The sequence below is a fragment of the Tenebrio molitor genome, chromosome 9, assembly GCF_963966145.1.
Source record: "Tenebrio molitor chromosome 9, icTenMoli1.1, whole genome shotgun sequence".
Lineage (NCBI taxonomy): Eukaryota > Metazoa > Arthropoda > Insecta > Coleoptera > Tenebrionidae > Tenebrio > Tenebrio molitor.
In genome coordinates this window covers 15967078-15992345 of record NC_091054.1, presented here as the reverse complement: position 1 = coordinate 15992345, position 25268 = coordinate 15967078, and the positions used below count along the sequence as shown (strand labels likewise).

The 25268-nt window shown below is 36.6% G+C and overlaps 3 protein-coding genes across 3 annotated transcripts in view; 1 reads left to right on the top strand and 2 right to left on the bottom strand.

Annotated features, from left to right (window-relative positions):
• Nucleotides 1–1388: 1388 nt before the first annotated feature.
• Tektin-A (Tektin A) lies at nucleotides 1389–3401 on the bottom strand. The gene is made up of 4 exons (XM_069059243.1): nucleotides 2952–3401; nucleotides 2156–2900; nucleotides 1951–2105; nucleotides 1389–1623 (listed from the first exon to the last, which is right to left on the bottom strand). The coding sequence occupies exons 1-4, from the start codon at nucleotides 3329–3331 to the stop codon at nucleotides 1410–1412; spliced, it is 1494 nt and encodes a 497-aa protein (XP_068915344.1). The 5' UTR covers nucleotides 3332–3401; the 3' UTR covers nucleotides 1389–1409.
• A 2357-nt stretch (nucleotides 3402–5758) lies between these two features.
• On the bottom strand, nucleotides 5759–6706 carry LOC138138614 (heat shock factor protein 1-like). Its single transcript, XM_069058600.1, has one exon. It carries the CDS (start codon nucleotides 6704–6706, stop codon nucleotides 5759–5761), a length of 948 nt encoding a protein of 315 aa, XP_068914701.1.
• A 1471-nt stretch (nucleotides 6707–8177) lies between these two features.
• Nucleotides 8178–25268, top strand: part of LOC138139423 (probable ribonuclease ZC3H12C) — a 29601-nt gene continuing 12510 nt past the window's right edge. Inside the window, exon 1 of the mRNA XM_069059693.1 lies at nucleotides 8178–8562. Coding sequence (XP_068915794.1) covers nucleotides 8335–8562 — 228 coding nt within the window. The 5' untranslated portion in view covers nucleotides 8178–8334. The remainder of the gene's footprint in view (nucleotides 8563–25268) is intronic.

The following is a 25268-nucleotide window of genomic DNA, read 5'->3' as shown; positions in this document are numbered from 1 at the left end:
GTCGGAACGTTATGGATGTGGATTGGGAACTTGTCGTTAAGTTGGCACTACCAGCAAAAGTAACTAGGCGCGCCAATAAGGTTATTGGAATTTATGACAGATCTCACTAATGTACAGTTCAATCATAAGTTTTAAGCGACCTTGAGTTTGACAATCCATATCCAAAACATTTCGAGTATATGTTTTTTTAAATGGAATCTACCCAGTTTGATATTATATGCTAAATTATGAATCAAATCTATAGGGGTCGTTTTTTTTATTTAATTTGAAAAATTATGAAAAAATGTTTAATATAAAAATTGTTTGGTTTATTATCATGCACAACCTTCAACAAAAATTGTCAAATTTCCATGGCATTCTTGATATTGCATTTTATTACTTAGTAAGTTAATTTTATCACCTTTGTTTCTCATTTTTTTTATTTTATTCTTTTTCCCCATAATGGCAAAACTGTATTTATGAATACAGAAAGATACGCTTGTTTGAAAATCACACAAAAAATGTATGGGTGCTATTTAAAAAACCAAAGTTGGTTGCCATAACAGCGAAACAAAAGAAGATAGGAACAAACTAGAAAGACCAGATGATGCAGGATAATACACCAATTTACTTTTATATTAAACATGTTTTCATAAATTGTCAAATTAAAAAGTTACAGCCAATATTTGATACTTTTGTTCCACCCCGTATAAAATATCTAAGCAGATATAAGCTCTATATTAAGGAAAGGCGTTGCTGAAGAAAATATTTTATTTTAAAAAGCGAGCCGGGGCCATCGCTGTTGGCAGACGTCGATAAACTATCTCTCTGGGACCTATGTATACGCATAAGACTTTTTTGTCGCACTTATTTAAAAATTTAAAAATGTTTATTCGCGTCGGGTAATTATTTAAAACCCTCGTATTCGTCTGGCTTTGTTGCACATATTTTTAATATCAATTAATAAATCTGCCATAAAAATTTCAGACTGCCTAAAGTATATTTTTGCGTACACTAAAAAAAATGACTTTGAGGCAGTCGGGCTGTAGGTACTTTAAAACCGTCCAAATAATCTGGCATTTTTATTTCTGTAACCTATAAATTTTAAACTAAAAAATTAATATAATTTCAAGTTGCCTAAAGTATGTTTTTTGGGATTAATTTTTTGCAAATGTCATGTGCTGCGCAGTAGTAAAATAACCGCAAACGCCCTTAGCGACTCTCGATTCCAGATTCACTAATATTCAAATACCTAGTACAATTTTTTATATTTCTGATTGCCTAAAATACCTTCCCTAAATTCGTCATCAGCTCTCCGACTATTAGGTATACCGGAAATAGCATACAAGGAAGCTATTAGATCACTAAAGTGGGCACGGGTTGTTCAACCTATTAGAAAAAAAAAACAATTCTTCTGATGTGCGATTTTATTAGTAACCAGAGAGTGCTGTCGCTGACGGGTAGTGCGATCGAATCCATTGCGTTCTGCCCTTGTCGATTTCCAAAGTCTTCCTTTTTAGCATTATCTCGCGCTCTATGTCGTTGCGAGCAGTTATCAAATGGGCTTGGGACTGTTGAGCCTGTTTCAGTTGGGCCTGAAGAGCGGCGATGTTTTCTTTGATAAATTTCACTTCTTCGATGATTCTGTAAAAGCGTCAACACAATATATCAGCAAGAAATGTTTCCTTCGTGTCAGTGATTTAGTACAAATGTGTTGGTCACCCTTGTGGGAGAGGAGTTAATGAGTATGTTATTTGATTGACTAAAAATGTTCTGCTGGATGTTGGAAGTATGAAAGTGTTCTTTTCCTTCCATAAATTATGGCAATAAAGTGATGTGCGGTAACGTGGTTTTCTCCATGAGAGAGGTGTTTTTTTTTTCTTACAGATTTCATTTTTGACCAAAAATTGAGTCAGGAGATTTGATAATTAATGTGACGAATGCCATATAGAAAAAATATTTTTTATTTACCCTATGTGGGGGCTGTCGCGACAATTCTCCACTCTAGGTCTTCCCAGTCTGTTGTCCAGTCTAGTCTGAGCCTTCTTCATCGGAAGATCCATTCTGCGAATGGCATTCCGCAGGTCGATCACCAAGATTTCAACATCGGCCAAATCCTTCAGAATCTATACAAATCTCAGATTAAACAGACCGGAAGTAAACAAATAAATACAACCTTTCGCAGCTCGTGTTCCAACTTCTGCGTGATTTCCTCCACACAAGCGACTCTCCTGGACAGCGCCAGTTCGACCCTGTCTGCTTGAGATCTCAAGTCTCTCGCCGCGTTGTTCAAGATGGCGTCTAGAGTGGCCCTCAACGTCTCGGATCTCTGCCTGGTGGCCTTGGCCTCTCTGAGGGTCTCCTCCGTGAAATGCGTCCAGTACTCTGGAGTGGACTGGTCTTCGGGAAAAATGACAGCTCCAGGTTTGAACAGCATCGTGTTCGAGGTGTTGGTCAGAGAGATGTTTAACGCTTCGATCTCGTGGGCCACGGTCTTGTCGCTCCAGTCGTACTCCAGTCTCTGCTTGGCGGTCTTATCTTCGAGGAGTTGCGCCTCGATGTCTTTCAAGGTTCTGGTGAAGGTCTCCCGGATCTCCGCCGTCAACGCCAGCTCTTTGATCAGCTCCACTTCGACTTCGTCGCGGACGATTTCCGTGTCAAGGCGTCCGGTCCTCCGCTCCAGACACTCTCCGGCTATCGATTCCGGCATCTGCAGCACTTTGGAGGCTTGCTTTAAGCGGCGTCTTTGCTCTTCCGTCAAGGTTATCTCTTCGGCGATCGCCTCGATCTCCGCCTCCAGTTCGCACTTCCACCGGTGCAGCTCTTGCTCCCTCTGCCGCAGTCTCTTGGTGTTGTCCTCTTGGTTCTTGTCGACGTCCGCGGAGGTCTGCACCAAACACTGGCGCCCGTTCCAGTCGACCCTATCGCCAAGATTTAAAAAAATGTTAAAAACAGACCTGGTGCGTCTTTACAGATTCATTTTGTGTTGTTCTCTGGCACACATTTCCAACACGTCTTTGTTGTGCTTCCTCCATTCTCCTTCGCTATAGCGGGCGATGGAGTATTTGTCCACCACCGGTCTTGTTCCTGTCAGACCAGCCAGAGGACTCCAGTCCACTCGTCCCGTCGCCCAAGGGCCGATCGGTCCCATTTTGCTCTCTTGAATCGGTGGGATGGCATCTTCGGGTTGGGGTAAGTAGCACGGGGCGGCAGCTGGAGGGACAGGCCTCAAAGCGTTAGGCACCGGAGGTTGCGAGTTGGGATCGGGCTCAGGTGGGGCAGGAGATGGAGTTTCCGCGTTGGGGGCGGTCACACACGTGGTACAACAAGGGGTGTTGACGTTAGCGGACATTTTAAGCCAAACTAAACCACTGGCTCGTCTCTAAGGAGAAGCTTGTTGAAATTAAATCATTCATTGTTGTCTCGGAAACGTTACTATCGATCAATCGATTGCGTCAGAATTTGAAAAAAATGTATTAAAAATGTAAAATGTGCGAATTGTGCGGTGTAAGTTGTGTTTGGGGGAAAATCTAATTGGAGCTGAAACTGTCAAAGTGAGTCAAGTGTCAAATGAGATCACTTGAAAATGAGAGATCAGAATTATTTTGTAATTAAAACACAACTAAAATTCATTCACACTGGATTTTATCCTGTCAAATTGTTGTCATGTTGCAAACCTGCGCCTCTTTTCCTACCTAATTTTCACATTATTGTGTTAGAGCGATTTGACCGTCTTTAATTTTGAATGTTAGTTTGACGTGTGAAGTAAAGTCACAAATGTTTTCGTAAAATTCTACGGGGTGATCAAGAATGACTGAGTCTGTTGGTAACAATGAAATTTGGCAAATTTAAAATTTACCAACGAAGGTTCATTTTTGTAATAGTATAAACATAACCTGCATAACCAAGAATGTTTTTAATGTCATCTCAAGTTAAAAAATCCGGTCAGTGCGTGGTCAGTGCCAATTACTAGACAAAAATCACCAGTATTTTCAATTGTTTCATTGCCAACAGACTCAGTCATTGTTGATCACGCTGTATTACCATACTATTCCTGGGTAATTTTACTATGGCGGAAAGAAAAAAGAAGGTTTTAGGTATGTTATTGACAGCTAATTTGAAAATTGCGTTACTCTCGTGTCAAAAATGGATTACTCCCTAGGATTTAGGGATATTCGTTACTAGGTTGCCATCAATTTGGTTAGGTTGGAGGCTATGTGGTTTCTGGTGACAAACAAAAGATATTCCAAAAATGTAAGACAGCAAATTAATTGTAACAGTTGCAAATGACTAATTTCTCGCTAAGTGATAGATGATTTTTCGTTTCACAATCAATTTTGGTTACTGGCCGCATATTTATTTGGATTTAATCTCTCAATTCAAAGTAACCAACCTTAGGCATTCAAAATAACTTTTGAAAATTCTAGTTACACACAACATGAAAAACGTTATTTCCCTAAAAGTTCGAATTCTAGGGAGTAATTAAATGTAGCCAAGAACTGAAAAATGCCTATCAAGGTGACTTGTTGACAGCGAATAACATATCCTCTATAGTTTACGCATGACGTGGTTTTTTTATCAGTCTGTATTGGCAACACACAGATAAAATATTTTTGAAATAAAAACCACACTGCCAAAAAATTAAAAATTAAATAAACTAGGCAAAAATGAATAGGGAATTCCACAATAATTTTTCTTGGAAAGCAAAATAATTGCCCCAATCCTTCCACGTATTCTAACACATTTCATTATAAATTTTAAACTGTAGTTACAAAAAATTCAAAAAAGGAAAAATTCCCTATTCATTTTTGCCGTTTAATTTGAGGAGAATCCAACGAGAATAAACTTTACACATAATTAAAGCATATGGTACAGTTGGCTTAAATAAAACGGGAAATGAAATTTGACCTAATGTGAATTGGAAATTTAATTTGTCAATTTATGTCAATTTGTGTCTGTTTGACAGTAGTATTTGTATTTGCATAACTGACATTTCTGACACATAAGTGTAGTTTTTTAACCTAAATTCTAAAAGACCGTTTCAAACTATAAAAATTTAATAAAATTTGACAGAACTTTTTCTGACAGTTCCCGTTTTTTTTTAAGCCAACCGTAGTAAATAAATGTTTCTATAATCATATAAAATATGTGAAGAAATTACAGGTTGGCACAACTGAAACGAGAGTTTCAATTTATATTTCATCAAGTTGTAAAGGAATTCATTTAGAATCCAATCGATTACTGAAGTGACATTTGGCGGGGGAAACTTGCGCGGTCTAAATATCCAACCAATAGCAACCACGCAACCACTCTTATTTACTCATAAATGGAACCACAGAACCGTCGAACGAAATAGCGTTGGTGCGCATCTTCACCTAATGTCCCTCCACTAATCGACTGAATTCTATGTAATACGATGCTGTGAAGAGAAAGGCATTTTCTTCCTAAGGGTGTTTCGGAGAATAAGAAAACCTTCCTTAACCCAACTTTTCATTTTTGTCTGCACCAAAGTTCTGAAGTGTTGCCACATGTAGGTATTTTGAACTTAAATTGGTGGCAATATTTTTTTCTTTGTTTTGCAGGTCGTAGGTAGAAATTGGTTGTAATGATTTAATGCAATATGTTATATTATAATAATAAAGCAAAATTTCATATTAAATTTATCCTTAAAATTATGAACAATTCACATAATTCAGCAGATGCATAAAGCCTGCACTCCTCGTCAAATGGTGTACAAATCATAAAATAAATATTTCTAAAAACGGTTGTGGCGTTGTGGTTACGGTTCCGTCTCCGCTTCCGACTTTAGATCCTGATCTAAATTGTTGGAGTGTCCCAACAGTGGATCACCCAATAAATCATTGTCCAACAAACTACTGAGATCATTATCTAAGTAGTTGAGTGCATCTCTGGAGCCTTTGTCGCCATTTTGCCCAAAACGATCATCTCCATCCAGCGCCCCGGACTGATTAATACTCGACAAGAGATCCATCGAACTATTTGTAGAACTGACAATTCGTGTGTCAGGATGCAAGCTAGACGCAGCACATAGTTGCAAATTATTATCGTCTTGAAGAGCAAAAACTCTTCTAAAATCAATACCCAAATGGTCTATCCAGTTGCAGAAGCAGTTCTTGTTGTTTCCATCAAGCTTCCTTGCGACGTTCGAGTGAACCTCGAAGATTCTGGACCCGTTCTCGAGCGACGCCTCGCTCTTAGAACCGCTGCTTTTTGTCTCGACGAACGGAATCACAACTTCCATTATCTTCTTGAGAATTTGATTTTGTGTGTTGAGCTTGACGTGTAAACCCGCCAGTTCTCTCAGCAACGAAACGTTTTCTTGTTGCAGAAGGTCGACTTGCTTGGCCATGTCCTCTTGTCTGTTCTTCATAACTGTCATTTCTTTGGACAAGCTTGTTAATTCGTTTCTGTCTACTTTGGTGTAAACCACTCGCTTGTACTGTGGTAATTTTCTTTTGATGTATTTCAACAAGTCGGGTCTGTCACGTTGGAAGAACTTGTGTTGATATTCGAGCTCCAAGTTTTTATCCACGCAGATCTTGTGGAAGTCGTACAAGTTTAACTGTCGAATGAAGCTTCCCATGTTGTTGTGCTTGAAGTACATCGGGAGGAGTTTCGTGATGAACAGGACTTGGTCCCGGATTATGAAGCTTTTGCCAGAGGGGTTCCACAACATGATTGTTGCTGCCTCCTCGTGCTTTAACATTTTCCACAGCTTTAATATGAAAGTTGCCACGTTGTTAAAAAGTTCCTGTTCCATTGTGTCAGCGTTTTAATTAAGTGTTGTAAATGTGCCAATCTATTTGACAGTCCCTTGACAACTACATAATTGTTTTAATTTTTTCTCTACCGAATTTTTAAAAAAGGGACAACAAATAATTAAAATCAAAAGCAACTCAAAATTTCTTTATTTTAATGTGAGCTTCATTGATTTCCACCCATACAAAATTTTATTAAATCCAACAAGAGATACATTTTTTGGTACCGTTTTATTTTTCATTTCAAGTTCAATCAAGGCAGTCTTTACTTAAATATCAATGCATCTCTTATTATGACATCAGTCCACTTAGGTTCAAGTTCATCAAATGCGCTTTTTTACAGTCTTTTTATTTCTGTTTTTATATTTTATTGTATAACACTCCTTAAAATTACTTTTATAAAATGTTTATCTACTCACAACGGTTTCGTTATTGACTTTTTTCGTTATTTCTTTTTCCGGAGTTGCCTTGTATAATTTTATTTGTTGTAGTTGATGACCAAAAATTGTAAATAAATAGTTTTAATGTTGAAAACATGAACAACAAGTAACTTTTAAAGATTTTATTATTTAAAAATGGGATATGGGCAACCCAATATACACGTAACATTTTCTTCAATAATACATAATTCCTGTTTTCAATAAATTAAAGACTAATATCTTTTACTTCTTTTATTGTTATTATTTATCTAATCTAACTCCTTATTTATCCTTATTTATTTATAATGCCTTATTTTAATTTCCTTTTTTTATTTGCACAATTCCTTTACTTTGTGTTTTTTTTTATTTTTTATGTTATTCCCAAGCAAAAAATGTAAAGTTGCTTGCTTTTCACACAACTTTTCTGCTTCCTTTTCATCTTTTTTCCTGGCGCAAACTAAATCTTTTCAAAAATTTCATGCTCTGATTCTTTTATTTCCGATTCCGTTAAGATTATTTTTTATTGTTGCTTATTTTATTATTCTATTTACATTTAAATTACAATTCAAATTATAATTTTTACAGTATTTATTGTTTTCCTAGCCTGTTTAAAAAAAAAGGGGGAAATTTATTTAAAATGTAGGCAACTCCGCATACACTGCAGTAAATGGGTTACAAGCTACTGTTTCTGATAAAAATATAGATATGATATAGATAACTGAAGATCACGTTTTTATTTTCCTTACATGCACTCATTGTTCTTCTTGTAAGCGAATAATTATTGAAAGAAAGTGTTCCTTGATAATCTCAAAGAAATTGTTCAATTTAATAAAATTGTAGCTTTTAGTATAATTATTTCTGGATAAAAACTTGTTTTCTTTGTTAATACATATCTTTTTAGAGCATAATTTATTGTAATGTTAAATAGTCCTGTAGGATTACATTTTTAGCGGACTAGGGACTAGGGGATTTTGTGTGGAGTTGTTGGCAAGCATGTCCACCCACATAAATTCAAGATGTCGGCCGTCAGCTGTGCGCGAGACCTTGATCGAAATAAATAAAGTGCGTCCGCAGTCTATCTCCGAAGTGAAATAATCGAAACCGTGGGTAAATTGTGCAGCGTCTTCGCCATGTAACCAGCATGGGCTTTCGCGAAAATGTCAACGGCCGCAGCGACACTCCTAGGCACAGTGAGAATAAAATGCACCTGCACGCCCCTCCTGCAGGAGAACTTGGATAGGATCTCGGTGTTGTTCGCGGCGCGCCTCGAGGAGCACCGCGGCGACGCCGCCTCGAAAGACGACTTCCTCAGCTACGAGGTGCACTCGCTGGCCCCGAGCGGGTGCGAGCGCGCCCCCAGCGCCGACTTCATAACCAGGTTGCAGGTATGTGGGGCAGGGGGAAACGACACGCGGATCTGACCCGCCGAACGGGGACACCACTTTTACTTTTTGCGAATCCAGAGTTGGAATAATGGCCGTTTTTTCGTGAGGCAACGGCCAACGGTGAAAGGTGATCGAGCCGAAGGTTGAAATTGAAATGTATAAAAAGACGCATCCTGGTCCACGGTTATGGGCCACTTCCGCGTCTGTTACGTCACGCGGTGGCCCCTTTTCGGTCGAGGTGAGACCGTAATGGGCGATCGGTTGTTGGCCCGGGGGCCTAGTCTTGACCCGGACGGCGGATGGGGGACGGCCGTCGCGGCCTCATGCGAATGTCGACGAAATTTCGTCGACACGACAGGACAAGAACGCGTTTTGTAAATGTAAATTATATTATTAATGTTATCGAATATTTTAGATGGAACGCTACTCGGTCTGGTCGATGAACAAATTGTAAGATCTAAATTGGGTACCTGCTGGTAAAAGCAGTAAGACTAAAGAAAGCTATACATAACATCAAGTGTGTCCCCATCAAGCCAATAAAATCAGAATTTTTCATTTGTACTACATCCAACACTATCGCTGAAACTTCTTCCAGTTCATCATCCTTTAAAAGTATTTTAAAACAATCTATTCTCAAGCAGAACACTTAAAAATCTCATTTAGAAGAAATATATTTTTACTTGAATTTTTTGTTTCTTCTTTCTCTTCACCTTTGTATTTTCGTGTGTTCCTCGTCCATCTCTTTTCTATATTTCACCATATTTCTCCCATGCGAAAGCGATGTGAATTTTGGATGAGATTTGTCTTTGATTGTTGATAAAAAGAGGCAATTGAGAAAATGTTCAGACGGGGATAACATTTTATTCGGTGTCTGTAAATCATCACGGTATGTACTTAGAAAATGTGTCGTCAGCAAATAAAATAAGTTTGAAGTCGCAACTGGGAACGAACAAGTATTTTAGGAATGAAGTTGGAGCCACAACTGGGCCTTGTGGTACGCCGTAATGTAGAATTGTAGAGGAAGGGATGAGGGAATTATTTGGAATACTAGAGCAGAGATTCTAAAACAGAAATTTAATCTATAAAAGAATTTACAATGTCAAAGATCAAAGTTGCTATAATGGAGATGATGATTATAATTTTCTAGTGGGACAGTGACTTGTTGAACTAATAACAATACACTATATGTAGAGTTATTAATTAAGTGTTTTCTTTTTAGAAAAGGAAGAACACCTTTTGAACATTTAATACATTGTGGAAAATGTTCGGTAAACTCATAAAATCTTTTCATTTTGTCGAATATTTTTATAGATAAGCAGGAACGATGAAGTTTCAATTTTTCTTCGTAAGAATACGTTAATTCCTCCTAAATCGACATTTGACTTATTTTTGAAGCTTCCATTTCTAGAACGACGACTTTAAAAGCTTGCTCAAATAAATGTACAGGGGTGTATCTGAAATACGTGTGTTAATTTTAACCAGTGGAAGAACTAGCCAGTTTATGAAACTTTTCTGTGTAACATTTTGCAAAATTCGCAAAAACTTTTCAAAATTTTTTACGAAACGAGTCGTTTTGTGTAATTAATTAGTTTCTATTTTTTTTTGTAACCATGAGAATTTTAATTTTAATTATTTAATTTTTTCTATAACAAAGTAACTTTATTGACAAGGCTCCATTTCTACCACAACAGAAAATTTTCGCCCTGTTCAAAAATCAAAAAACCATTGTGGTGCAAATGACTTATCTGTCACTGTGATAACTAATAGGAAATGTCATGAAAAATGTGTGTTATTTGCACCACAATGGTTTTTTGATTTTTGAACAGCGTTTAGGCGGGTATTTATTTTGATGGGTAATTTATTTCAAATTTTAAATCAATTTGTATGGCCTTTTCGTAAAAAGTTCAAATAGAAAAAACGTTTCATTCAACAAGCTCTGCTACTGTTAAAATTAACACACGCATTTTAGATACACCCTGTATACATTATAATATGTTTCCGCACATTAATAGACTAAATTCTGACCAATTTAGAAGAAAAAAAAATGTTTAAAAGTTATTGTTAAATATTGTTAAACAGTCATATTGTTTTTTTAAATTTAGAAAATTTTCAATTAACTCAGACGACGTAAAATAAGCAACTTTTTCATATTTATCGATTAATTCAGTCACGTGACAGAAAACCTTGTACTTGGTGGAATATCCGTTCTGCCTGACGACTTCGCTTTCTTTCTAAGACCCGGGATCAATACGTTTCCTAATTACTTCAATCATTATTTATGGGAAGTCTCTGTTTTTTACTTCGCTCCACACGTACTCAATTGGATTCAGATTTACAGATGAAGCCGACCACCTTATTTATATACAAGGATTTCACTGTGCGTCTTCTGCACGTATCGTTTTGGCGTTTTTTTATAAACCATCCATGGCATCCATTCTTTCTTTGACCATTTTCAAATTTTGAAAAGTTAGAAATGTTATAGTAAGCTGTGAAGATTCCAAGAACGACTGAAACCGAATCAGATTGGTGGGTCTTCAACGTTTAGTGAATGTTTTCTCAAAATTGATAGAAATTTTGAACCATCACATACCTAGAGTTCAAAAATATTTCTTGTCCTAATTTGAACTTCTCAATTCTTTGAAAGTTGACCCATCGCGTGCAGAATATCAAGACTTAATAATAAAAATAATGAAGTAATCTTTTTTTTTTCCAAGTTTGGTAGAAACAATCACGCAATGCCATCCCATTATAGTTGTGTTGTGGAGAGACAGCTACTTTGTAGAGAAACCGTTTCGATACAAATCAACGAGAAGTAACACGGTTTCGTGGTTGACGAATTGATGATGTAATTTTGAACCCAGTTGTCAAATAAGGACGAAGAGAAAAAATTACAAGTTGAAGTGTTTCCCGTCAAATTCCATTGGTACCGCCTGGTGGTACCCGAAGGAAAAGAAAAAGTGACGTTTAAAATTCAGAGAAGAACCGCGGGGAAAGTACCACCGTCTTGTCGAATTCTCAATTGTTTCGAACCGGAAACTCGTTTTCCATGGGTGTAGTTCGAAAATTTTTAATTGTCTCTTTGCTCAATGTTAATGTGTCATGTTCTGATCTCGACGGAACCTTGATCTATGCGAAACACAATAGATATTGCGGACATCCTTAATGAGGCAAAAAATCTTATTTTTTCGTCGAGATCGTATTTCACGACCATTGTTGGGTACCGCCGAACAAATATTGTCTCCGAGCGCTGCCGAATTCTCGCCTAATTGTTGCAAAAACCCAATCGAGATTTTATCTCGACTTCTGTTTGTAATTATGTTATATCAATCCATCAAACTGGATCGGAAGAATGTCTTTATCATTTAAATAATTCCAAGTGTGCGATACAGTTTTTGTCAACAGCGGTTTTGAATTTTAAATGACACAAATCACCATAATTTAAACTAGTTCCAGGCCAATAACAAATTGTACAATTTTTTGTCCACGATATTTGTTTTAATTGATCATCGACGGTTCGTCATTGGTGATCCTCATCGGTTCGCCTCTTTTCCGGTGGAGCAGGAAACGCGCCGAACCAGTCGATACATACTCCCAGGATATTCCCCCAAATGGAAGGACCTGTTGAGGACGAGGAATTACCGTACGGAGATTACTGGAAATTTATCATTTTATTATGCATGCATAACAGGGAGCTCGAATCCGACCAGTACACTGGAAAATGGAATCGATCGATTGATATTATTGTACTTTGAAGGTAATTTGTCTCGAACGCGACCGCAATTACCACATCGGTAGTGCTCCGAGATAAATTACGACCGAACTAATTTGAAATCTTGTTAGGCCGTAATTCATCTCGGTCACGTCTGAGCTTGGTTCGGACGTTGGTTTTGATCGAGTCTAGTGTTGATGTCTCATTTGAGCGGACATCATGGATTCGGGCGATGAGAAGGTCCTTGTGTGGCCATTTTTATATCCTCCGTCACGTCATTAGGAAATAAGTCGGTTGGAATTTCGATGACGACGTAAAATACATTTCTTTTGTTCGATTGTGTTAAAAAACAAAGCAATTAGCTATTTTTAGAAGAATATAATAGTTAATCGATCTGGTACATCATTATAAAGTGAAATCACATTCGTCGTCGTTAATAATTTTATTGAAATATTATTCGAGCTTCTCAAGTTATTTTACATAAAAATACGATTATCATTATGGTTATGATGTCATCAATTATTATATGGAAATTGCTTACAACTACTACTGCAAGTAATCCATATACTGTGTTGGACGTGATCTACTACTCGATGGAATCCGATTGTTATTAAAAATTAAAAAAGAAACAAAGGATATAATAATGAAATATGTACATAACGGAGAAAAATCTTTTAACTGTGGTTTTAATAATTTGTAGACATTTGCACAGTTCACTTCAATTTTTTTTTATTTTCAAAATACATAACTGGTCTCACCCTGTATAGTTGTTTTCCAATTTATTTGTGGATTGTCGTCAAAGCAGGGAACTACGAAAACCGTCGAAACATTTCCACAACGCGATAGATAATTTTTTTGGTAAAAGTTTGAATTCCAATGACGTCGCACTAGGACATCGACTAACAAATTAAAATTAATGATTAATTGTTTTTATTTTTGCAACATAATAAGTCGAGTTAAAATTGGAAATGTTATCAATGAATCAGCATGCAGGAGATAAATTTAATTGGGCTTTATTGGTCGCCGATTTTTTTTCCCGTATTTGTTTTGAACCGTTGGTCTTGACGTCATCGAAATCGGTAGTGGTTTTTTTTTGTGCACTTTCGATTTCAGAATGTTTGCGATAAAGTTTTCTTTTACTATTTCGTCCAGACATACGAACGTTATGAAATATTTACAATATCAACTAGCTAATTTTAAAGCAAGAATTTCCATACCTTTTGCTCATTATAAACTGTCCAAACAAATACGGTTCTGAAGGTTCGATAATTTTGGCTTTAGAGTGTTCTAAATTTTTGTTTGGTTTCCTTGATTTGTTGCGAAGACTTTGAACCCTGATTGTGTATAAAAAATCCTAAGTAATTTTTTTCATTCGTTTAAACTAAAAAAAATGCCAACACTTGACTTCCTGAAATCAGGAAACATTGAAAGCCAACATTTTTACATCTGAAGGTGTTTAATCTTCCATGCGAAAGACCGTACCGCGTGTAATGTCGTTCACGTTGTTTTGCCAGTCAAAGTTGGTTGAGGGAAATAAGGAATTTTCAGATGTTTATCCAAAGTACTCTATAAATATTCTATGGAATTCAGGTCTGGGCTTTTCGCCGTCCGGTCCATTATCTGAATTCCAATCTCGTCAAGGTGTAACAATTGCAGTAATGGCTTTTTCTTTACATTGAAACGAAAATTAGATGATTGACTCTGTTTCCTGCCATTTGTTAGGTGCAGTACTTTGGTCATAAATCTAATCCGTTAAAAAAAAGAAAACAAACAAAGAGCGCGAGTTCACAGTAAAAACCAATTGCGAAAAAATCTAACACCATAAAGCACATAATAAAATGTATATCTGTTACGTAAATATAAAATTATACAAATGTGACTATTCCTAGTTAATGCATGTACAGAAAATAAACAGTTCTAATTGTTGCATTAAAATTATCTTTTTGAAGTCCTTTTAATCAGTAACAGGAACTTCCATTAAATTATCTGAAGAAATGATTTTAAAAACAAAAACTTTTTTTGTTAGTAATGATAATGATCATGAATATGTAGAAACACTCTTTGTAGGCCTAATAGCGCTTTTTGAAAAAAAAAATTGTATTTTCTTTAATTGGGACACATGTTTCAGTTGTGTTATGTATTTAATTTGTTATTATTTAAAAATATTTTGCAGAATTTGTGTTAAAATTTAAAACACCCAAAAAAAAACAATTGTGATGAAACAGTCAGTAGAAACAAATATAAAATTCTAACTATAAAACCGGCTTTTTTCAGATTTTGTTGTTGTTTCAAAATGTATTATTGACGCACAAAATTATCTATGTGGGAAGTTTGCGGTCGCTAATTTATTTCTGTACAAAATTTTTTTAACAAATAAGTATGTTAGACTCTTGATCCTGCGTTCCATACTCTTTACACCGATTTTAGCAAAGCTGTTGACAGTATCAGCTACAACAAATTTATTTTTACCCATTTGCACTCGCGAGCTCCACACCGGCGCCAATTTAATTACCTCTTAAACTCGTCGGCGCCGTAACGGCGACATTATTTCCTTCCATTATTTTTCAAGATGTGTGTTATAAATTTGCATGTACATACTGTTGTACGCAGTAATAAAATAGAAAATATGCAAACAGGATTCGTAAAATGATTGGTGTATGTACTTCTTTCGAAGGATTTATCGGCGAGAGAATGAGACCTAGGTATGGATCATTGACAATTAAAATGTGGATTTGTAACAATTTGGTAGTGCTTAAAGGCGGCAGTGTTGGCCACTTGGTCAAAATTAATGGAAAAATGATCTGGTCTCCTCAAAGTTCAGATCTCAGCCCTATAGAACTGTTGTGGGATGAATTGGATAGAAGTGGAAGTAGGTCCAACCAATCTATGATTTTGGAAAGTCCTTGTAAAGAAAGGCAACATATGCCAAAAGATAATAGAAAAACTGCATTGTTTATTTATCAATATCATCAAAAGTAGATAAAAACAAGAAAGCAATTTTATTGTTGTTTTTTGGTGTATGACAGAAAACACGCCAATTTTAATGTAGAGATTTACAATACTGTGTGACGAATTAATTCAACATAAGATTTTTACAGGATGGGAGTTGCAAGACTTATCCAACTCCTAAAGTCTAGAATCATATTTCGAATGATTTCCTACATTTGAAAATTACAATAGTAAATTATTCCATTACATACGATTTTATCTGAGTGCGTAACAGTCATTACACGTGAGTAGAAAACGATACCTTTTTCTATGACATTTTGATTTCATTATTCCCATCAAAATTCGTTTATTACTTCTTTTTTATAAAAAAAGGGATCATAATAACTTCGTAATTTGGAAATACAATTTTGAGATTGGTCATCATTACTTAATAACCTGCGCCTGTAATGATTTTATTATTTAATAACGGTTGAAAAATTATTTTTTGATAAATTGTCGAATTGTTTTTACGTGGTAATTTTGTACAAGAAATATTTATGAACACGGTGTAAAAAGTAAAAGAATAAGATAGTTGATTTGATGAAATGTCAGCGATTTAAGTAACATGTTACAGATGTATGGACTAGTTTGGTCAAAAATAATAGGAACTAATTCACTAAATTCGACCGCACCGTTAAAGATAAACAATCGCAAATTTGTAAATTGCTTAAGTAAACAGAATAGGATTAGAGTTGAGATCAAAATGCGCATCCCAAGTCCAACATTCTGAAGAGACATCAAAACTGCTATGTCACTGGGCGGGTTAGGATTTGAAAGTGATCCACGCTGTACATTTGCCATTTTCTTTTTTTAACGAGTTCGAGATCCGGTTCAGTAGTCTTAAAAACACGATTGCATAGTCGATATGAATCAGAGATAACATTCTCGCCTTTAAAACCTCTCCGTACATGGTGTCATAACACGGCGATGATGATGTGCACAGTTTTGACGGAGCGAATCCTTGCCTCGGTCGTGAATCCTATAAAAAGAAGAAATCAAAACAAAGTTTTTGGGAATTCTTCGACGCCATCAGTTCGACGTGGAATTTCCGAAATTTTTCTGATCCGATGCGAAATAACTAGTTTTGGAACGCGTGCTCGTCGCCGCAACCTTGAAACGTAAAATCCGATTCGAAAATAATAATCAATCTCGAAATTCTCCGTAATTCAGGAAACCTTCACCGTTGGCATTGCAAGAAGCGGAGATTTACGAGCGGCACTACCGTGATCGTTTTCCCGGCAGCAGCTGCTGTTGCTTCGGTTTTACCGGAAACAACCGCAACTTCGATGATTGCCTTCGCGAAAACGTTTCACTTGTAATTTCCCACCGGTCGAAAAGTAAAATTAGGCGATTAACGTATTCATCAGGTCGGGCGCAATAAACACCGCCGACATCAGGATAATCGGAGATAAGTTGAAAGGCGTCGGTTTAATGGGCCGTAATTTGCAAGAGTTAAACTTAGATCAACACCGAAAGCATAAAATCACGGTTATTATTAATGCGCACAGGTTCGCATCAGTCAGTCTTACATAATCGCAGCGCAGGATTGGTCTTCTGGTTGGTGTTATCCGTTGTTGGTAGTCCTTGGAGGAGACGTTTCGTCGAAAATCCGATAGGAATCTCTCCGCGATCCGAAAGAGCGGCAGGACTTTTAATCGCAACTTTTTATTGTCCATTGTGAATGTTGACATTGGACAGCAATGAATTCATGCATATTGCATGATTTAATTTAACGATAGAAAGTGTATAAATTATGCACAATGTCGTACCTGCTCGGTGTAAATCGAATAAATCTTGCATCTTTTCGTTTCAATTGTGGAAATGTGAGTGCGGGGCGAATGGCCATGGGATGGATGAATAAAATTAGTAGGACGAAATGGGTGCACGTTTGGTAATAACAAGGAAATGATCAGTGCGTGGTCTGCTGATAACGCGGGAGACGTTGCATTCGCAACAAATTTTTCGTGATACAGCAACTTTTTTTATCAAAAAGAATTAATACATGAATTTTGATGGTGAAAAGTAAGTCGCAGGAAAAGTATCGTGTTCGACTCGCGTGTAATGGCTGTTACTCAGTTACCATAACATGCCCGTTGAATAATAAACTATTGCAATTTTCATAATGGATGAAATCGTTGCAAATTGGTTAAGTGTAGAGTTGCAAAAAAGCAGAAGTTGTTTTCGTTGTAAAAATCTAACATTTGGTTGATGTCTTTTGGTCTTCTTCCATATGGTTGTCTTGCTAAATATTTCTGGTAGAATAAAAAAATATTTTGGGTCATTAGTTTGTTGAAATCGTTCAAGCTTTTTCCTGAAGGTCTTGAAAACTCTTCACAGTTAGCATTAGCAGACATTCTTGTATTTCTGTTCGCGTTTGCTACTTTCATCTGTTGAGTTCACACCCTTATTTATTTTAATTTTAATATTTTCTTTTTCAGACCTGTTACGAGTATACCTATAATTTCTTTCGTATTCTTGTCAAAATTTTCCATTTCGTTGCAATTTTTTGTACGTCGCAAACCTCTCGACATTTCTTCGTATAATTTCTTTGATCTCGATTCTGACGAAAACTCCAATTGGTCATCGGAGGTTGTTGCCGGCACCTCTCTTCCGAGACAGACCTCTTCGCTGACTCACTCCTCTCACGTTCCGTTACTCTAGGATTTCTTCGCGATTTCTTCCGGGTCCTCTCGCCGATCCATCTCCGTCGGCCGTTCCACTTCTGGCGGCGGTTTAGGCGGTCCGGTTGGCTCGCTCGCGTCCGCCGTCTTCTAGAAGGAGTTCGAACGAAACGAAAAGAAATGAAAAAAAAAAGAAACGCGGTCGCTTCCATCCGTCTTCTGCGGCCACCGTCACGAGTAGGTCAGCAGCATCGGCCGTCCGTGTCGTGGGGGCCCGACGACGGCTCCCTAGGCACGGTTCACCGACCCAAACGTTGCCGTGGCGTACCCCACACGACCCGGATCTCCGCTTGACGTCACGAGGACACCGCTCGCTCTACTCCCGTCCACCTCGTCCTCTCTCGGGAGGTGCCACAAAACAGAAACGTGATCCTTGGCTCGGGTCGTGTCCGAAAGGAACTCTTTCCGATTTGGTGATGGACATTTTCGGTCGGGATTCTGCGGAGGCGACGGGTTTTTCTCGTGGATGTCCTCGGGTCACTACCCGAAAGAATCACTATTCTTTGCGACAATTTAGGGAATTTTTAGTCGTAAAATCACTCAGTTCGTCTTATGCAGTTGTGAGTTATCGATGACGTTTTACTTGTCTCAAGATATACACGGTGGGCCACCGAAAATGAAACAGATGTGGTGTGCAAATTAATTTTTCGAAAACTGTCGGAAATTTTGCAAGCGGTGTGAAGACATTTTTTTTTTGGGATCCCCAGCAGTGCACACCAAAATGCAAACTCTCCCAAACAAATTAGCTGCTGAGATGAATATAAGGATTGAAATTACCCCTTGAAAATCTGATTTTTTTTCGCTTAAATATATGGGGTGTTTATTTAAATTTATCCTCAAGGTTGGCGTTGAAGAGTCGATTGTGAACGCACCACTCGTCAGTCTGCAGAGTAAAAACACAAATAACGCAAGAAGTGAGGTTGGGTTTAAACAGCTGATCCGTGATCTGTAATCCGTGGTGCGTTCACAATCGACTCTTGAACGCCAACTTTGAGGATAAATAAACAAGCTATACAGGGTGTCTCAGCTAAGACTTTCGAGCCTAATAACTCAATTATTTTCCAGCGGATTTTTGTGAAATTTAAAATGCAGATGTTTTAGACGGTGAAGAATAAAATCCCATTAATGCAATCACCCAAGTCTTAAAAACGTAATTTTTACATGCCTTTTTAAAATGTTGAATCAATTAAGATTTACATAAAAAATTGATCGTCAGTAAAAAATGCTGTAGGGAAAAACTCGTCCTTGAAAGACGTCTGGTTTGCAAGAAAAAAAGCAAAAAACTGTGTTAAACGTGGCTGCAAATGCAAAAACGTAGACGCGTGTGAAACAAACGCGCAATTTTGCAGAATTTTGGTCATCCCTTTTCACAGAAGCGCAGGTGACATATGTATTTGACTTTTATCTTGCTAACCTTACAAGCACTTACAAAGTTAAAGACAACATTTGGACGTAATTTATTATACTGGATGATTTGATTTTAATAAATATATACATACATAAATATAACTATAAAAAATAAATCTCTTCCAGTGGGGTAGTCTCCGGTAGGGCACCACGAATGCTGGCTGCGTTTCCTCGTTGGATAGCCAAAGAAATACGTTGGCGAAGGAAATATTTCGCCTTCAAATCACCGCTTTCAGCTATTAATTTTGAACCGACGTTATCAATAAAGGAATTTGCTTCTTTGCACCAAGGACCTAAAGTTTCGAAAGCAAGAGCTTTGAAGATGAAGTTAGCAGATTTCAAGGATTTATATTTATTGTGTTTTTTAACACATGCAATTTCTGCTGCGGCTCCAGAACACATTGATGTATGGTTTAAGTATGATGACGCTAGGGTATCAACACAAGTAACGTCCCATATAAGACGTTGACCCTTTGACCACGGAATAAGGGTTGCTCCGTCTGGTCTCTTGCTATCATCACGAGATAAACCATTGGGTTCAAGGGTGCAATGAAAATGAGCGGATGATAAGGCTCGTTGAATAATAGAATTAAGTTCATTATGTCTTGGAATTCTTCCCAAGCTTTTAACGCAGCTAAGACCGTGAAAACCAGTTTCCCAGTCTAAGGCCAACAGAAGTTTGAAAATCTTGCTTGTCTAAACAAGTACCGATGTTCTTAGATGGAAATGCATGTAACCAAGCACCTGATTCACGTTGTTGGATCGCTTTAAAACGTGCTTTGTTAAAATCTGAGTCAAATTGAAGTTCACTCTCAATGATTCTTTTTATATTTATCATATCCCAGAATTTCTGAATTTTTAAACTAGATGGAGTTTCGTTATTTACTGATAGCCACTTATTCAAAGCTTCCTCATAATAGTGTACTTGAATCTTAATATCCATAAAGGGAAGTAAAGAAGACATAAGATCTTGAACACCATGAGAAGAACTAAGGAAAGCCGGAAGACAAATATCAGAAATTCTACGAATACCTAATCCACCAAAAGAAATAGGGAGAGTTGCTTGTAACCATTGTTTGGTATTTAGACAAATGTTTAAAATAGATTCATGACTTTCTTTGAGTAAAGAGTCCATATCTTCTAGTAAAGAAGAGAATTTCCAAAGAGCACAAGTACGCAGAAAATATGACATTTTTGGAATGAAAAGGCAATTTTTTAAAAGAAAATAAGCCACATGTGGATTAATTTGTTCGAGTCGAGAAATAAGAAGATTCAATTTATGTTGTTTGATTTTGAAATGATGGACATGAGCTTCTTCAAAAATTGGAGCTCCTAATAATTGAAGGTCATCTTTTGAAGTTATACGAATACCTGGACATATTTTATCGAATTTACTAACAATACTAGAGTCGATACGTTGAGAACAAAAGAAAATTTCACATTCGCTTGTATTCACCTTAAGACCAATTTCAGCAGCCATAAAGGACTAAAACACGATCGGGATATTTTAGCAAGGTAATTTAGTTTACGTACGCTTCTTGTGTCTTCAAATAAATTGACGACTCTCTTAACCTTACATTTTGTAAAGCCTACATTTGGATAGTGTTCCACGAGAAAACGAACTGTGTCATTGAAGTTCTTACGACACTCTCCATAGGCAATTTTTTTTCCTTTTTCAACTATTGAAATTTCTGCCGCTGTACCTAGTCTATTTTTAGAGTATTTTCAATAAATTTTCACAATTTGACGTTTCTGATAAAGCGCGCCCAATTTTGACTGACTTTAAAAGCGTGTACAAAATGTTGCTTGGCAATTAATCATCAATTGTTTCAAAAGGTAACTGTTCAAATACCTTCAAATTTAACATTAAATTTTTAACGACCAAATCTAATCTTTTCGTTGAATCAGATAAGTGATTTACTTAATTGTTTGTGTAGACCTCTATTTTTTAATGTTTAACAATCTAATAATAATCGCGCATAATTTTCGATAAAGGAAACATGTGTTAAAATTACATTTTTTAACTTGAGGTAATTTTATTATTTCTAATTGAACCTTCACGGTCTAAAATATCTGCATTTTAAATTTCATAAAAATCCGTTGGCAAATAACCGAGATATTAGGCTCGAAAGTCTTAGCTGAGACACCCTGTATATCGTAAACGAAAAAGCGAAGAAGTTCTCATGATAAGACATTTCGTTTTTCAGGCTGTACAAGAGGTGCAAGTACCGGGTGATCAAAAAGGACTTTTTGAGTTGGCAATACAATTAAGAGCATTTTGTTATTCAGCTGTTTGCAATACTGCAACCCGATACGTCTTTTGACAGATATTTGACGTGAAATCAACAGCGACTGAATTGTAGGTTATGTACAAAATAAAAATCAACAGTATAAAGAAAACTTGAACTGTCAACTGTCTGTGAAGTCGTCAACAACCGGAAGTTACCCCAGTTATAGCATTTAAAAGTAAAAATCAGTATTGCCAACTCAAACGGTCCTTTTTATCACGCTGTGTCTTTTTTTCGTACACTTTTTTTTATTTTTTAGGTTAATTCTGTCTATTTTGGAAGTATGAAAACAAATAACATGGCGTTAGTACCAATAAAAATATGTATGTATGTACAGTTGCGGCCGTTGAAAACTCAGACACTTTGACAACGCCAAACTTTTAGCTTTGTAAATGGTATTGAAAGTGACGTTTCTCAAAATTATCAAACATTATTCACATTAATTTCTCTCGCAATGGCTCTTATATTCACACCGTCCCTCAGTCAAACACATTTTTGCAAATCAGATCATTGCAGCATTTCAAAAGTTACGCGCCATTCTGACCTAATATGTCAAATACTGACACTGACTTTATAATCCTTGATGAAAATCCTGTTTACGCTAATCAAATTTCGGAATTTATACAGAGTGTTTAAATCTTTCCTGTCTGAGATTTCACGGCCGCAACTGTACATACTTACCTAGAATGTGATGTTTTACTTTTCTCTCAGCACAGTCACATGGTAATAATATTTCTGTGCGTACTTTAAGATGATTGGCAAAGAAATTATGATAGTTTACGTCAATTTGGGACCATGGTGGTTGTAATTAGAAAGGTTGTCGAACGTTTTCCTGTGTTTGTAATCATGTCAGCTGCAGTGTTTGTCTGAAAGAATTCGTTGGTATCTAGCCTTTTAGGGATAGTTGGGGTGGAGGTCAAGGTTAAATGATTACAGAAGAAGAAGAATGAAATACATATACTTATTCGTCCGTCATCGTGTTATAACAGTGTTTTTTTTTTGTATTGAAGTAATTTGCGAATTATGTTTGTCAGTATTTTTTCATCTGCTATCCTAAACGAGTTTTGCAGTTTATTATTTGGTTCTTTTATACAACATTAAAACTGTTTCATTATTTTGTGTAAGTAACAACAGGATGTAGAATATAATCTGTATTTTAATGGGCTCCAGATTGAGTTTGGTGAAGATTTAAAAGAAAAAAAAAATATAGTGGTATGGTGTCTAATAAAGTCTAATACCAGTACAATCCGTTTCCATTGCATAAGACTGTCCTGGGTAAGACTTTCAAATGGTCCCACGACTGTTCAGTGGTGTTCAGATATGCATTACTGTGGAGGACATAGAAAGTTTTCACAAGACTCTAGTGGCGTGGGTTTCTGAAATAATCTTCAACGTGTCCCCCAAAAAATGAGTTTGGTATATCTTAAGGACTTTTTTAAAACACTTCTAGAAATAAGCAGTTGACGTTAACGCACCTCCGAAGTAGAGAATTTCATTTATTTGTTTTTTTTTTTTTTTATAGATACCCTCGGTATTGTGAGCCATTATAATTAGATGTTTGTATTGACTAACGGTTCTCTTCTTCATTTCACTTTTATAAAACTTGTTGGCATTCCTGTAGATGTTCAATTTTCAGTCTATTCTATCGTCTTTCTTATTCTATTTTACTTTTTTTTCCATTTCCAATCGATCATATTAATATTCTCACAATATATGACTTTTGAGTCGCGGTAAAGACCTCAGCCTTATTTTTAAATCTACCTAAATATACATATGTAGTTGGCGCGGCGACTCACTGGAATAATAAACAGGTGTGATTTTCGGGGGATGTTTTTGTGGGTAACTCTCAAATTATCTATTTTTTAAAGAAGCAGAAAATGTACAATATTTACAAATAAAGCTCTCAAGCACAGATTCCGCAAACGTCTTTTTTACCCAATTCTGTCCAAATATCCTACAAATGGTCAATGATAGTCGAGTCTGCAGTTTATCCAGGACAAACAAATGTTTTAGGAATGCTATCATATCACAGCTTTAGTAATTACTGTTTAATGTCTACCATATGCCTCAGATTATCGTAGTGTTTTGGACAATTTTCTTGCTTTTATTATTCCTATTAAACATACATGTTATAGCCCAGTGAAGTTTATGTGCAATGATTACCCCCCAATGTGTGAGTTGACCATCCCGGACGCGCGATAACTAACGCCAATAAGTCAAGTTGATTTATTTCTTTGTTTTTAACTTAATTGTAACCCTTAACTCTAAACCTTAATTATTTTCCTTTATCATTAGTTCTGTTACCATTTATTTCGATCCCTAATATTTCGTTCATATCATTTTATTAGTTTTTCCACCCAGACTTACTACATATGTCAGTTCTATTGCTTTTTGTAAACGTGTGGATGTCACTTAGTCCTTAACCTTTTGATATCACTTATTATAAGTATTACGGGTGGTTTTTAAACTTGGCGTCGAAGTTGGCGTTGAAGAGTCGATTGTGAACGCTCGACCGGATCACAACTCTGATCAGCTGTTTAAATCTAACCTCACTTTTTGCGTTGTTTGTGTTTTTAATCTGCAGTTTGAAAAGTCAGTGTTTTTAAGACGAGTGGTTCATTCACAATCGACTCTTAAACACCACCACGCCAATGCCACACGGGGGCATTTTCTTAACAAACTTTGTACGCGTCACTGTCTCTGGTTTTTTTAAGTAATTTCTTTTTTAAACCTTAATTTTCTAATGAATTTCCTTTTTTCCACCGTACTCTTACACCTTCAGAAGCATTTGCAGTCAGTGGTGACTTTACATGTTTTTTTTTTTTTAATTTGCCAAATAAGTTTACAAATTCAATGTTTTTTAAAAGTTTTATCACAGTTATTTAAAAAAAAATATATAATTTTATCTGTTTCACTCTTTTCTTTCAATTGATGTCGTCACTGATGTCAAAACATTTACCAGAAGATTTTTTTCGAATTTAATCGTTCCCCTCTGTCAGCACTAAACTTTCATCCAGTTGCTATTTATTAAAAATCCGCAAGAATATTTCTCGCAACCTGTATTTTCTACCACTCTTCACGTACATATTTTAGTACCCATTCTGATTTTACACTTTTCCCTCTTATGTTGTTCGATTTTTTTAACGATTTCTGCCGACAATAAAGATGGCGGTTTCGATCGTCCACCGCGAAAATCTTGCATCATTCGTCGGTTCGTTTGGAAAATTTCGGCGTTTAATTTGCGGTTCCGTAACGACATCCGCCAGTTAGTGGAGCAGTCGATTTTATATTCGGAGTTTGACCCACATCGCGTTCGAAACGCCCCCCGATCACACTCATCGAACGACATTGACCCATCTCGACAACCTCGGTTAGCGGCCAAAACAAACCCGAAATGGGTTTTCATGATTGGAAAAAATAAGGTCGGTGACGTCAATCAAAACGAGAGGAACGTAAATATTTACGACGGTGCAGTGGCGTAGAAAAGTAATGCACCGGATCTAGCACTGTACAGCAGCACGGGATAGAATTGTCCGAGGGGAAGTTTGCGTAAAGATGGGGTAATAACCGGAGATGAGTCACGTGGAAATAGTTATTTACGAACCGAGTGCGAGAAGACATTTTTCGCACATG